The 13,499-nt window shown below is 40.4% G+C and overlaps 1 protein-coding gene across 3 annotated transcripts in view; it reads right to left on the minus strand.

Annotated features, from left to right (window-relative positions):
* Positions 1–2,958: 2,958 nt before the first annotated feature.
* Positions 2,959–13,499, minus strand: part of CHST10 (carbohydrate sulfotransferase 10) — a 29,129-nt gene continuing 18,588 nt past the window's right edge. For all 3 annotated transcript variants that reach the window (XM_067563562.1, XM_067563560.1, XM_067563561.1), the window contains 3 exons: positions 9,807–10,041; positions 6,517–6,622; positions 2,959–5,506 (listed from right to left, as the gene is read on the minus strand). In XM_067563562.1, coding sequence (XP_067419663.1) covers positions 4,969–5,506; positions 6,517–6,622; positions 9,807–10,041 — 879 coding nt within the window. In that variant the 3' untranslated portion in view covers positions 2,959–4,968. The remainder of the gene's footprint in view (positions 5,507–6,516; positions 6,623–9,806; positions 10,042–13,499) is intronic.

Genomic DNA, 13,499 nt, shown 5'->3' on the forward strand with positions numbered 1-13,499 from the left:
TGTCACATCACCAAGATCCCCACACCCATAGTAAGTCATCTGCAATCTATAGCAATTCTGTCCCCATATTCTACACTCTGAACTTTGGAGTGATCACGCTATAAAAACTCGCAATCAGGAAAGTGGCTGCCTACTATCCTGTCCTATTTTTGTAAGGCAGGATTGGTGAGTCTATGTCACAGCTTATCATCCTATGCTGCCAGGGAGGGAGAGAAAGAATTGAGAAACATAAAAAGGTTACAGACTGGAGAAACAGAAAGATCTACAAGAATATCCTTATTTGTTAAATCACGGTAGGTGCATAACTTGCAGTTGTTTCAAAGGAATGTTAGTTACTTGATAGGGGGTTTTAGAGTGACTAGCAGGTGCGGTTTTCAGTGCTGTCTGGAACGTCAAGGTCGTTGCTTGTTGTGACTCCAGGCAAATGTACATTCCTTTATCCTGCACTCTTGCCTTCCTTGATAGTAAGGGGAAATGATTTGTAAGTGTTACCTTAGCACTGCACAGCACCATTTCGGTCAGCTGTCATATTTCCTGCGGGTAATGTCAGGCTGTTGCCATCAGCTGTTCAACTGGAAGTGTACTGCTGCTTGCCCTCCAGGGGCACTTCACTTATTACAAGGCATACTACAGTGCATTGATAGCTGTACAGCTGCTCTGGTGGCAATGGGCTGATGGCACCTCAAGCAATTGCAACGGATGACAAAGGGAAAGCAATGTGGCATCCTAAAGCTAAACACAAGACTATTAAAAAAACCCCAATGAAGTTCTGCACAAGGCAGCACCGAAGTATGGTGAAAACTTCAAGGAGGCAGACTCACTTCTCTTCCAGAGGGGAGGCATTCTCGGTTCCTCAGCCAGCACAGCATTCTGAACAGTCACACGGTGCATTTGATCACTAATAGGAAACTGCAGTTCTGCAACTGTCCCCACAGCAGTGGCACAGAACACACACTCACTGAATTTTCCACCCTCAGCACACTTCTCTTATCCCCTGGCTGTCTCAGTAGTTGCAGGCCAGCTGTAAATCTGTTGACCTATGGGGATGGTGTGTGTGCAGGGAGGAGTTATCCAGGTGCCTTAGACGTTCAGCTAAATTAAACCTTTACGGACCAATTATTCTTTATGCTAAGGCCCCTTTATACCACTCTGGCAATGTAAAGGGGCCTTAAAGTGAATTTACGTTAATTTTATGCCTACTTTAAGACCCCTTCATACTGACAGGGTGGCGTAAAGGGGCATCAGCTTACATGAGAACTGGTCCTTAACCCAATATACAATTCCCTCCCTCCACCTACAATTAACCAATCCTGTCAACTATGTTCATTATGAGAACAGGCCTGGCCTTACTGTTTTGAGGAGGGTCATTAAGAAGATTCTTTGAGGCCCCCTAACCTACTTGGCTCATTTCATATAAAGGGAATCTGGTATATGAGAGAGGTCTAGAGGCCACTAGCAGTTTCCTCTGGTGCAAGAGAAGTGGAACTCGGTATGTGCAGTTACCAATACAGAAACTATTTCAATGACAAATCTCAAAGGAGCTGGGATGGGAGGCCCCTCCTTGCTTTATAGGTTCTTTGTGTGACTTGTGTGGCCTACTCCTCCCCATGTTACAGGCCCTCTTGCTCCACTCTCCCATTCATCTGCCTCTCCTCTCTTCCTCCTGCGTATATTTCACCATTTTGGCCTGGGCCTCTCATTTTAGCCTGGGGTTCCTTCTGTCTCTGATACCAATGAATCCTCGTGACATAGAATCATAGAATATTAGAGTTGGAAGGGACCTCAGGAGGTCATCTAGTCCAACACCCTGCTCAAAGCAGGACTAACCTCAGCTATATCATCCCAGCCAGGGCTTTGTCAAGCCTCAGCTTAAAAACCTCTAAAGATGGAGATTCCACCACCTCCCTAGGTAACCCATTCCAGTGCTTCACCACCCTCCTAGTGAAAAACTTTTTCCTAATGTCCAACCTAGACCTCCCCAACTGCAACTTGAGACCGTTGCTCCTTGTTCTGTCATCTGCCACCACTGAGAACAGCCTAGCCCCATCCTCCCTGGAACTCCCTTTCAGGTAGTTAAAGGATGTTATCAAATCCCCCCTCATTCTTCTCTTTCACAGACTAAACAAGCCCAGTTTCCTTAGCCTCTCCTCATAAGTCCTGTGCTCCAGCCTCCTAATCATTTTTGTTGCCCTCCGCTAGACTCTCTCCAATTTGTCTACATCCTTTTTGTAGTGGGGGGCCCAAAACTGGACACAATACTCTAAATGCGGCCTTACCAATGCCGAATAGAGGGGAATAATCACTTCCCGCAACCTGCTGGCAATGCTCCTACTAATGCAGCCCAATATGCTATTAGCCTTCTTGACAACCAGGGCACACTGCTGACTCATATCCAGCTTTTTATTCACTATTACCCCCAGGTCCTTTTCTGCAGAACTGCTGCCTAGCTCGTCGGTCCCCAGTCTATAGCTGTGCATGGGATTCTTCCTTCCCAAGTGGAGGACTCTGCACTTTTCTTTGTTGAACCTCATTAGATTTCTTTTGGCCCAATCCTCCAGTTTGTTTAGGTCCTTCTGTATCCTATCCCTACTTTCCAGGGTATCTATCACTCCCCCAAGCTTAGTGTCATCCACAAACTTGCTGAGGGTGCAGTCTACCCCATCTTCCAGATCATTAAGGAATTAATATCTCAATGAAACTTCCATGAAGGTTCTCTGTAATACTCTCTGAGGTGGCTTTACACCAACATACTTGCGTTGACCCAATTTTCTAGTATAGATATGGCTTGAGTGTTAAGTAGTTTCGGTAACATTCATCCACAATTATCCCTGAAATACTTTTAACCACAAATGAATGAAGATTTCCACATGGAAAAAATAGCTCAGAGGCATATTGTTTTGGTATATTTCACTTACAAATTGAGAAAAAAGTAACGAGCATTCCAATCCCAGACTGTAAAGGGTATTTTACTTCACCTTTATTAAGACTAAACTTTAAGGCCTTAATTCACTGTACATTATTCACCTGTTACATTTTGATTCCACAGAGAGGTGATCAGTCAGATCATTAGCTCTGAAATGCATTAAACAATATACTTTGTTAAGACTTCCTATAAAAATAACTGAGCTGTTCCATCCTTTAATCATCAGTTAAGAAGTAACAAATCTAGGACATTGTAACTGCTGCTTTTTCAAGAAAAACAAGAGCACTTTAAGCTTTGCCATCTTAGACTGTCCTTTTGTTAACAATGACCAGTAAATAATTCTCCCTTACACCAATCAGTCTGTCAAGATGCTACTGGAATTACATCCAGCTACTACAGGATTTTCTTTTTGTGGACAGCAACCTGTGTCTGTTTTAGCACTAATTTTCTTTTTTCAAGTTCACAAGTGTAAGATATTTCCTTTGCCCTGCCATAGGAGGCTATCCAGACAAATACTGTGGCTGGATTTAGAACGAGAGACTCCATAACTTTACGGCCATCATTAATGATTCTGGCCATGCAAGTTAAGACACTATTATATTCAAAATTCATCCTTTAGGAGATGCCAAAAATGCAGCTCAACAGCCAAATATGACTCTGTGAATCCTAAAATGCAGCTGTGGCCTTCCCTCTGCCATTTACTGTAGGGTGAGGGCAAAGCTGATCAACCACAGGTTTTTATTGCTGGTGAACTCAAAACAAAAAGACTTCTCTTAATCAAACAGAAACAGTGCACGCACAGGCACATGCTATGATTGTGTTAATTTAAATTTGATTTTAAAATTTATACACAAGTTAAGTGTAGCTCTTGCACTCCTGGCAAATTGCCAAAGCTGATGGCAATAAGTTCGGACATCTTTGATTTAGAACTTTATGCCAGCTGATCATTTGGAACAGTCGAGAATGAATTTTCCCATTCAGAATTGGGGAGATCCATTTTGGGAGGGGATTTATTTTTCTTTGAAGCACCAGATACTGATCACTGCTGGAAGCAGCATACTGGAGTGGATGGACCATTGGCCCAATTAATTATGGCAACTTTTATGTTCATATGCTTTCTTGTTTTCATAGCTTATTTAATATTTGTAACAGCCTGCAACATTAGAAAATAAACCAAGTTAAAATGCAGGTCTTGGCTTCTATATTTGCTCTTGCAAATACAATTCATCTTCACTTTTTAATTAGTTTTTCTCAAGGTTTTCACAACAGTCCTTCTAAGTTTCTCACTGGGATCTATGCTCCACCTCAAGTTTTCAGGCAACATGCAAACTTGGAAGTTAACAATCAAAAAAAGGAATAATGATGTGGCCTGATAGACCAGATAACTCCATGATACAAAATACAAACAAATGGCCTCTGGAATCCGTCCTTTTTGGACAGGACTGAAGATTCTTTCAAGTTAGACTCATTTTATGTGTGTCGCAAAAAACAGCATTAGCTCAGCACAACGATTATAGCAGCCACAGGGTAGAATCTGGACGCCGTTTGCTTCTCTAGTGCATCATCTGTTTTTGGTCCTATGTCAGTCTCTAGTTTTCATAGCCCATGAGAGACTCCATCTCTCTTTTTGTAAGCATCAAGTCCTCTTACCATTCACAAAGCTAACCTACAGCAAAACTGGCATCTTTACAAATGCTTTCCAATGTTTTACATTGCATTCTATTTGATGTTCTTTTATAGCCTATTGCTTCTTCCTCTTTTTCCTTCGGGAAGAGGGGATAAGTGACAGTCTATATCTTGGATGACACAGATTTCATTCACAATAACATATTGCAATGTCATATGTTTAAAAAAACACAGTCAGTGGCTAACAGTTAGGAACCCCTAATTGTTCATGTGACAAATATTCCACTGAAAAATGGAGCAATGTCAAAGAGCTAGTAAACAACGATACAGTACTGTCAATCTCAGTTCTGTCAGTGCTGCAGCTGGTATTCATATGCTTTAGTTTAATCTGATAGACACGTCTTCACAGTTTCTAGGCATCAGTTTAGCAAGAAATCTGGCTCCCTATATCCAAAGAGTTTAAAGTCTCCTTCAAAGCGGGCATACAGCCGCCTTATATCTCTCTTGCTAATTCCTGAGAAATAACGCTTTATCTTTGTTTTGTTGTATACCGTTATTCCCGGTGGAATTGTGGGATATGATACCAGATGGTCTATTCCTGCTTCTTTCAAGATATATGGAGCATCATCCTCTAGGGTTTCATGGTGTCCAATCACACTGTACATTATTTCACATGGGGCACAAAGTTCCACGTATGTTACCCAATGAATTATGTGATCACCAAACTGAACATCTAGCCATCGGTGGTTAGGGTCCCCCAAATAGCGCACAAAGTCCTCAAACTGCAGTCCTCTGGTCTCTGTGCGATTCTTCCTATATTTCTGAATAATGCCAGGAGCAATTTCATGCCTGTACCAAGGTTCAAATCGAGGATTGTGGACAAACTTGTCCTTAAATGCAGAAATAAGTCTTTCAAACGGATCTCTTACAATAAAAAACTTGAAGTATAAATTCAGTCTAAAGGAAAACAGAAGGGCAGGGATTAAACAGGAAGAAAAAGTGAACTATGTAGTGAAGACCTACATAACTGAGGTGAAATATCACCTCTGAAACATCAAGAATATGACTTGTAAGAAGTAGCCCACTTTTCATCTCTCTCTAAATATCACAACCAACAACACTTGAAATAAAATGTTTTACTTGTTTTAACAAACAGAATTTACAAATGGTCACCTATCAAGAAGGGTTGCTCATTGGAGAAAAATAGCTGAATCCATGTTCTCTAAGACATGTGGTAAAGTTTCTATGGAGATCTTATCCATGATTACTCTAGAGAGTACGCATTTCAAGGACCTGATTCAAAGGCCATTAAAAGCAATGGGAATCATTCCACTGACTTCAACAGGTTTTGGACCCAGCCTCAAATGAGGGTGTCACCTTTCTGTTAGGGAACTATCCCTTCTCAAAACCAATTCTTCATGGTGGCTTATAAAACCCTTAGTCTTATACCCAACAAAAAACTACATTTTTGTAACCGTCCAGGCACAAGTCTCCCAAGTAACCACAATCATTTTGTCTCTCATCCTCCCTCTTCCTCAACCCTTCTCAGGGCCCAGCTAATTTCAATGGCATTACTTATGGAGTAAGCCACTTGTTGATGTGAATAAGGGTGGCACAATCCGGCCCTTAGATAGTAAGTTTTTCTGAGAAAGAATCTGTGTCTATCTTTTATGTAAAGCACCCTGAACACTTGTGGGTTAATATAAATGACATGAACCAGAGAAATCCTAAACACACACAGACTGAGTGTGATCCTCCACTCCATTTCACCAGTAATGCTGGTGTTACTCCTTTGAAATCAATAGGAGATGGTAACACCAACATGAATGGAATCAGTAGTTACACCAGTGATAACACCAGTGTAACAGAAACGGATCTCTTTGCTTCAATCTTCATTTTAATGTGTGATCCTTCTAATTTCCCTCTTTTGTTCAGAAACCTACCTCTCTCCCTGGAAAATCACATACCGTTTTTGAATTTCAGAGTCACTGAACGAAGATAAACGTGGCAGGCCGTTCTTCTCATGGTCATGTACAATGTTCTCTGGGATCTCTTCTATGGAAGAAAATGCTCCTAGATAAAGAAGACAAACAGAAAAGATTACCTTTAAAAGAGGTGGGGAAGGGTGTCTCATAGTGGTGTTTTTATTTGGTTTTTCTCTCTTCTATGGCATTAGTATCTATGGTTACTAGGTACAAAAGTTGTTAAATAAGGGAAGAGTCTGACTGCAATGCTAACGGCTGTTAATATTCAATAGAATAGAGATTTGGAGACTTGTTACATGACAACTCTTGTCTAAACCAGACCAGCATTCAACTCTCTCAATGATGCATATTAAACAAGCCTTATCTGTCAGCTCTCCCCTTCCTTCCCACAACCTTCCTCCCAATATAAGCTAACTGGAAAGCTTTGAAGCTTAGTTCTGCAGCAGGGAATGGCTATTTTGGTTTTGTTTCCAGCAATTAGAAAACAGTATAAGCATCTACCTGAACCACATTAACTCGAAACACTTCACTGTCAGGCTCCACGCAAACTTTCTTTGTTTGGGTCTTTTTTTAATTAAATGAAATACTACACTGAAAACTACCAAATTTCAGATCCTTCTGTGTTATATAAGAGTAAAATAAATAACAATAAAACCAGAATGGCAAACATCCAAGTGTTTGTTTATCAGTCGTTCTATAAGCACACGAGGATACAGCAGAGGGTCGTACGGCTATTTTAAGACCCAGTCATGCAAAGTAATGTGCCAGTACAGAGCACCATAGAACTCACTGGGATTTCACATGGACAGAAGGCTTCACACACATGCATCCCTTTGCACGGGGACAAGTGCAGCAGCATCAAAATCAGCCAGTCTCTATGAAAGCCACCGGTGCCATCTACACACTAGCACTCCCACTGCTGGAACCACGCTGGTGTTAAGTAAACGTAAGAAGTGTTTCAGGAAAAAAGACTAGTGTGGATAAGGCTGCAGTGAGTAAATGACATGGCTTGGAATCTTAATGTCCTCAGTCTTGCCTGTTTTATAATTAAGGCTTCTTGTTGATCTCCTTTTCTTGTGTGAATTTAGTGCTGGCAAAAAGTGCCAGACATGATAGCCTAGGAGACTGAATCCTCTATTCATTCATAGCTAACATACAGCACAGGCCATGGCAGTGTAAATTATTCCATACTACCCTAGGAGTGTGTGTCAACCTGATCTGCAAAGGTGACCTTAAGGATACACACTCTGTCATTAGGCATGTCTGCTGAGACTGCCCAATGAGAATGTGACTAGTGCCAAATGGGGGTGGGGGGGAGAGGTGTTTGTTAGCAGACAATTGCCCCATGGGAACTGGAACAAGACCACCAAACTCATCTTACGTAGACCACTGATACTCAAATTGTAACAACTTTCTATCACTATCAAGCTGGCCTGGATTTGAACCAGTAAACTGGAGTAAAAGGCTCTACATATCTAATTATCAATCCTATTACTTATATTCAGTAAAGCTTTGTAATAAGCACATCTGAATCTGAATCCTTCGTGCACTGTCAAACATCACCTAGGGCCCAAACAAGGCTCCACCATCTCTGTCTATCCTGAGCCACTCTTTGCGTGTCCTGTGAGTCCCATATGTTTTCCCTCTTTTAGTACTTAGTACTGTGGAGACAATCTTTCCTTCAGCCTCTTTTACGTGTTCCTGTAGCCGCCCAGTGGCAGATGCTTTGGCTTCATTCTTAACGCATCTCCCAGACATTTTCATTATCTTTTCCAGACAACTCTGGAGATAAAGAGTAATTGACATTTCTGATGAATCTCAGATTTATTATAATTCATTTAATTTAATATCTTGTATTTGCATGAGGCATTTACTTTCAAAATCATTTAGTCCTCTATCTGTACCTTTGGTGGATTTCCAGCTTTCACATCCATATGTTAAGGTAGAAATAACATTTGAGTTAAAGCTAAATAGTTCGGTCTGTAAGTGGCAGATTTCTCTATTATCAAATCTTGTTTAAGATGGGGAATGCAGCTGCTATCTTGCCAATTTGTGACATTATTTCTTTTTGGACATCCTCATTGGCTTGCACAAGATACATGAATGGGCTCATCTTCTGTATTCCTTTGTCTTCAACTGTAATGCTTGAGTTAGGCATAACTGTGGTTCTCATTAGATTTGTTTTTTTCATAATTAATTATTAACCTTGTCTTTTTTGCAGTGCTGGACTTTTGGACTCTGTTACATGTTGCTTGAGCAGTCACTCAGAAGAGCTACATATTCAGCAGTCTAGATCTTATATTGTACTGTTGTCAAGCCATGTTATCGAGCGTATGCTGTATTCATCTACATTTTTTCTCAAAATGAACTCAGTGGCAACACCAGTGACCATGTTAAACCATTTGCTCAAGTCTGCTTTTACTTTAACTGTGCAAGGTGCACTTTGAGATATAGCCCTGATGAGGTTAATTATTTTTGTTCGCATATCATAATACTTCAAACATATAGTAAGACATTTATACATACACAGCGAAAGCGAGAGAGAACATGCATCTGTCAGAATGTTATTTTAACACAAATCACAACACTGTTCCTTTTCTCTTGTTTTAAGTCATTCTACAATTTATTTTCACTGACCAGGCTACAATCTTGCACCCTTAAGTGTATGATTGATTCTTCATAACTCATGCCATGGCTCATTAATAATGTATATACAAAATCCCAGTGTTACAGACCTGCAGTAGCTGCCAAAATGAAAACTGAGAATTGCTGTCAAAATAGAAATTACTGCTTCACGCCCTGGGAATCTTACAGTACTATTTAAAAATGAAACTTTTTCTTATGGCTAGACACTTGAAATCACAATTGTTCCTTTTGCTATTGGGTTCAAGTCACAGGTTTTAAATTACCTTGGTTTAGGGGATTGTGACACTTTATGATTCACTTGTTTAAAAATTTTACTCACATGGAGCCCTGCCTACAGTGAGAATAAATTCACCATATGTTTGAAGTCATTCCTCAATGCCTCAGATAAATCACTTCTGAGGAAAGCAACAATGATATTTATTCTAGCAGAAATAATGTAGATTTTTTATTTTAAAAAAGGAGACATTTAAAAAGGACTAAAAGGAACTGCAAGGAATGAATGATTGGTAAGTATCAGTTTGTAGAGAAGAGTGTTAAGAAATTAGTTTTAATGCTTCCCTTATTCTAGTGATTCTGCCCTTTCCCCATCAGACAAAAACCCTACACTCATTAAAGCAAGTAGGTACCATTTAAAACAATCAAGACTTTTTTCCATTGAGTGTTGCCCACTTTCGGAGTCTGACAGAACAGGATCTTGTGCTTGTCACACACAAATATTCGGTCCAAGACAAACTTGGAAATGGTAGTATGAGAGAGATTTTTCAACGCTGCATCTCTGCACACATTTCTGAGAAGCTCAATCCTTTCCACATGGACCAGGGGTTGGCGCATCAGATCTTCAGAAATAACTTTTCCAGTTGGCTTATGAAAAACAAACAAACAAAAAGCAGAAGTTTAACTTCTAGCTCAAATTTTAGAGAGTAAAAGACCAACCAGTCAAATTCAGTATCTAACGAAGTATATATTATGTTCCCCCCTCTTCTGTATAGAAAAATTGCTAGATATTAACTAAATTGACATCATCCCAGTTGGTTTCCTCAGTGTTGCTACTACAGATGCTAATATGACTTTCAATCTTTATCTAGGAGGGTAAGAACCTTTCTTTACCGCTATTTTTATCAAATATGGCCTTGTCTGTAAAGAAAGGAACAAATCATGCTTTTACCAGAACTTAAAATCCCTTATCTAACTGCCAGTGGCAAGTAGGACATTTTCCAGGTGTTGGGAAAGTAGTGCTAAGCCATCAATTTCAGCAGAAATTAAGTTTTAATTTGAAAAATAAATTTTTTTTAGCCCTTATGGCTCGGAACATAACCTTCTGGATACAAACTGATGCTGTGCTGACTTCTTGTATCTGCACACAAACAGCTCCAATGCATCTGTTTCTCTAAGCTGCAGCAAAGTGAAGTTGACCAAATTCTGCTCAGTTTTACGAATGCTCTTCAGAGCCCAATGGGCAGCAATGAAACAAATGTAAACATCCTTTCACTCTGCTGCTGCTGCTGCTGCTTGAGGAAGTTTTGCACAGCAGCAGAGGGAGCACTAGCACTATTGTGGAGAGCAGGAACCACCTAATAAAATAGCAACACTTCAACCAGAAAAAAAGCAGAGATAAGAGAGGAATGGTAATGTCTTAAGAACACATCAGGGTAAAACACCTCAAGCTCCATTTTCTGGAAATGATCATATCTACAATTATTTCATTCAGTGTTAGGAGTTGACTTTCCAGAAAGTACATAGAGCATTCTGATTCTGTTGAAGTGAGACATTAGAATGCTTAGGGTAATTCCCTAAAGAAGACACACAGATTAATAGTTTAAAGTAAAGCATCTTGGATTTATGAGTTCAGCAGATGGAAAGCTGCTACAGCCCTACAGACCTTGCAGGGTAACAAAGCTTACGACCTTTCTGCATTAGCCTCAGAACCAGGGTTACTACATATAGAGATGTAAGATCAAGCATGTGCCAGGTGATCTAAATTTAAGTGATTTGATCCTCTGAAGAAGAGCATTTGCAACAAGCAACTTAACGCTTTCAGAGAGCGGGTGGGGTGTACAAAGTACAGCTTGCACGGAAGGGGCATGAAGAAACTTATGGCCTGCAGCACAGTTGAAATACCCCTATTCTGGCCCCTTCTTCAATGTTTCTTCTGCTCTCCTTCCTCATGTCTGTTCTGCTACCCCACCTCTCTTCGTGCCCCACTTCCCCTCCAAGCTCCATGCTCTCTTGATCCCACCCACTTCCACTGGGCCTTTTAAGATTCATAGGAAGTCAATACCTTAGGAGGTCTACAGAAGGGGGTACTAGGATTAGCAGGGACTTGGCAGGGGCAGGGGGCAGAGGATGAACAGCAGAAGGCAGCAACATTCACCCCTCCCCTTGAACCGATGAATTAGGACCCTTCCATTTTAATTGCCTCCCACTTTCTGATCTCAAGCAAGGACCTGGCAGAACTGCGGTGACCACCAATCTTTAAAAAAGAGAGGAAAATAGGTGGGGGACACTTTATTTATAAATAGCTTGCCTAATTAACTTCAGTTTTGGTGGAGGAGGGGAATCTCTTTTTTCTACTAACCAGTTTCCTAGTAACTGGTTTACACTGTGAAGCCTGTCTCTTCAAGAGAAAGGGTAGAGACTTTCATTTAAAAATGGGAAGGTGGGGGGATTAAAAGAAAAGAAAGAAAAAGTATGCTTACATCTCCAACAGTCCTTTTAAGTCTGTCAAAGCCAATGAGCCATCTTGATACTGCTATTTAAAATATCTTTTGAAGTTGGAGTTCAATCAAGTAATCTTTGGTCTGCTGCACTAGATCTCAAGTAGACGAGTCCAGTGAGCTAAATTTTATCTAGAATGGTTGGATAAATGTGGAAAACTACAACATTTTCACAAACGAATTTTCATTCAAATTTTCCTCATTTTTCCTCCCTTTTCATATTGTTTCTTGGTGCAAAGTGGTAAAAAGTTGGAAAGCTTTGTCAACTCTGCTGAACATCTCCATTTCTAGGCTATCAGGAACCATTAACTTCAAATGCAGGAGAAAAATTCAACCTTTTCCCCAGTCCTGACCTACTAGCTTTTGGATTTTAGAAGGGAATGGGCCAAAATCTGATTTATAAGGAAAATTCAGTTACAACCTTAACTAGGGTGTGGCTTCTGACAGCCTTTGATCCCCCATGTTATTGGTTCCACCTGCATTCTACCCTTATAGATTTCTTATTGTCACTGCCGTTCTTAGCACAAAGGTTAAAAACATATTATGAAAGAAGAGAACCTACTCATCTTATTTTCTTGACTAAGTCCATTATTCACTTTGAGCTGTAGATAGTTCATGGCTACACAGGTAAAGTTCAGAAGGATTTGATTAACTCAGAAACCCAAGCACCATCATCCATGTTAGCATTCAAAGTGTCAAGAGCTTTAAGCATGGTGTCTGATAAACATATGTAAGGAGGCTAATTAAAAGCCTTTTTGTTTTCCACCTCAATTCTCCATGGGAAAACAGGATCTTGCTTTCTGCCACTACTACTCCTCACCAATCTCTCTGGGCCATAACGAAATTTGAAAAACCTAGCAGATTGCTTGTCTGCCTGTTAACATCTCCTTTTTGCATGTATTCTGGATTAATAGCACTGTTCTGCACTTCAAGCTGTCAGAATGTCATGGGGGAGACAGTTTTGGATCTAGGCACTTCATTATTCTTTCCCTGATATTCAAGAGCAGATTTTATGAAGAATCATTATACACTTACAACATTGCCAGCCTTAAATCAAAGTACTGTCCGAAACCCAGAGCCTTCTTGTTTTGAGCATTTTGGTAATGACTTCAACTTCAACCTCTACAGCAAAAAACTGCTATAAAATGACTTATTTGAGACAGTGGGGAAAAGATGCTGCCCTAAAATCACCACCAAAATAACCTCCCTCATCAAGTCTTTATTCCATGACACAGGGTTACTGGCATGTCTCTGTAAATTAGAGAGTCGCAGACTTGTTTTGCCTAATTTCCAATCACTTGAAATTGCATTCTAGAAAGTTCAGCTTGTAATGAAGTCTATTGGGTTCATGTTCTGCTTAGGCCAAACCTCAATATGTGGAGCAAATAGTGCACAATACATGCAAAAGAGGGGACATGGGGGAGGGTAATAGAGCAGGCAGAGCAAAAGACAAAAACAGAGACTGAAGCAGAGGACTAACGGAACAAAAAAGGGGAGGTGAGAGACAGTCTATTTACAAAAATAAATACGGTGGGCCAAATTTTGCCCTCAACTCAACTGACTGCAACAGAGGCTGCCCAGAATTTGGAGTGGTACACATATTTC

This window comes from Emydura macquarii, unplaced genomic scaffold (assembly GCF_026122565.2).
Source record: "Emydura macquarii macquarii isolate MOO-44397 ecotype Brisbane River unplaced genomic scaffold, CSIRO-AGI_Emac_v2 contig_2531, whole genome shotgun sequence".
Classification (NCBI taxonomy): domain Eukaryota; kingdom Metazoa; phylum Chordata; order Testudines; family Chelidae; genus Emydura; species Emydura macquarii.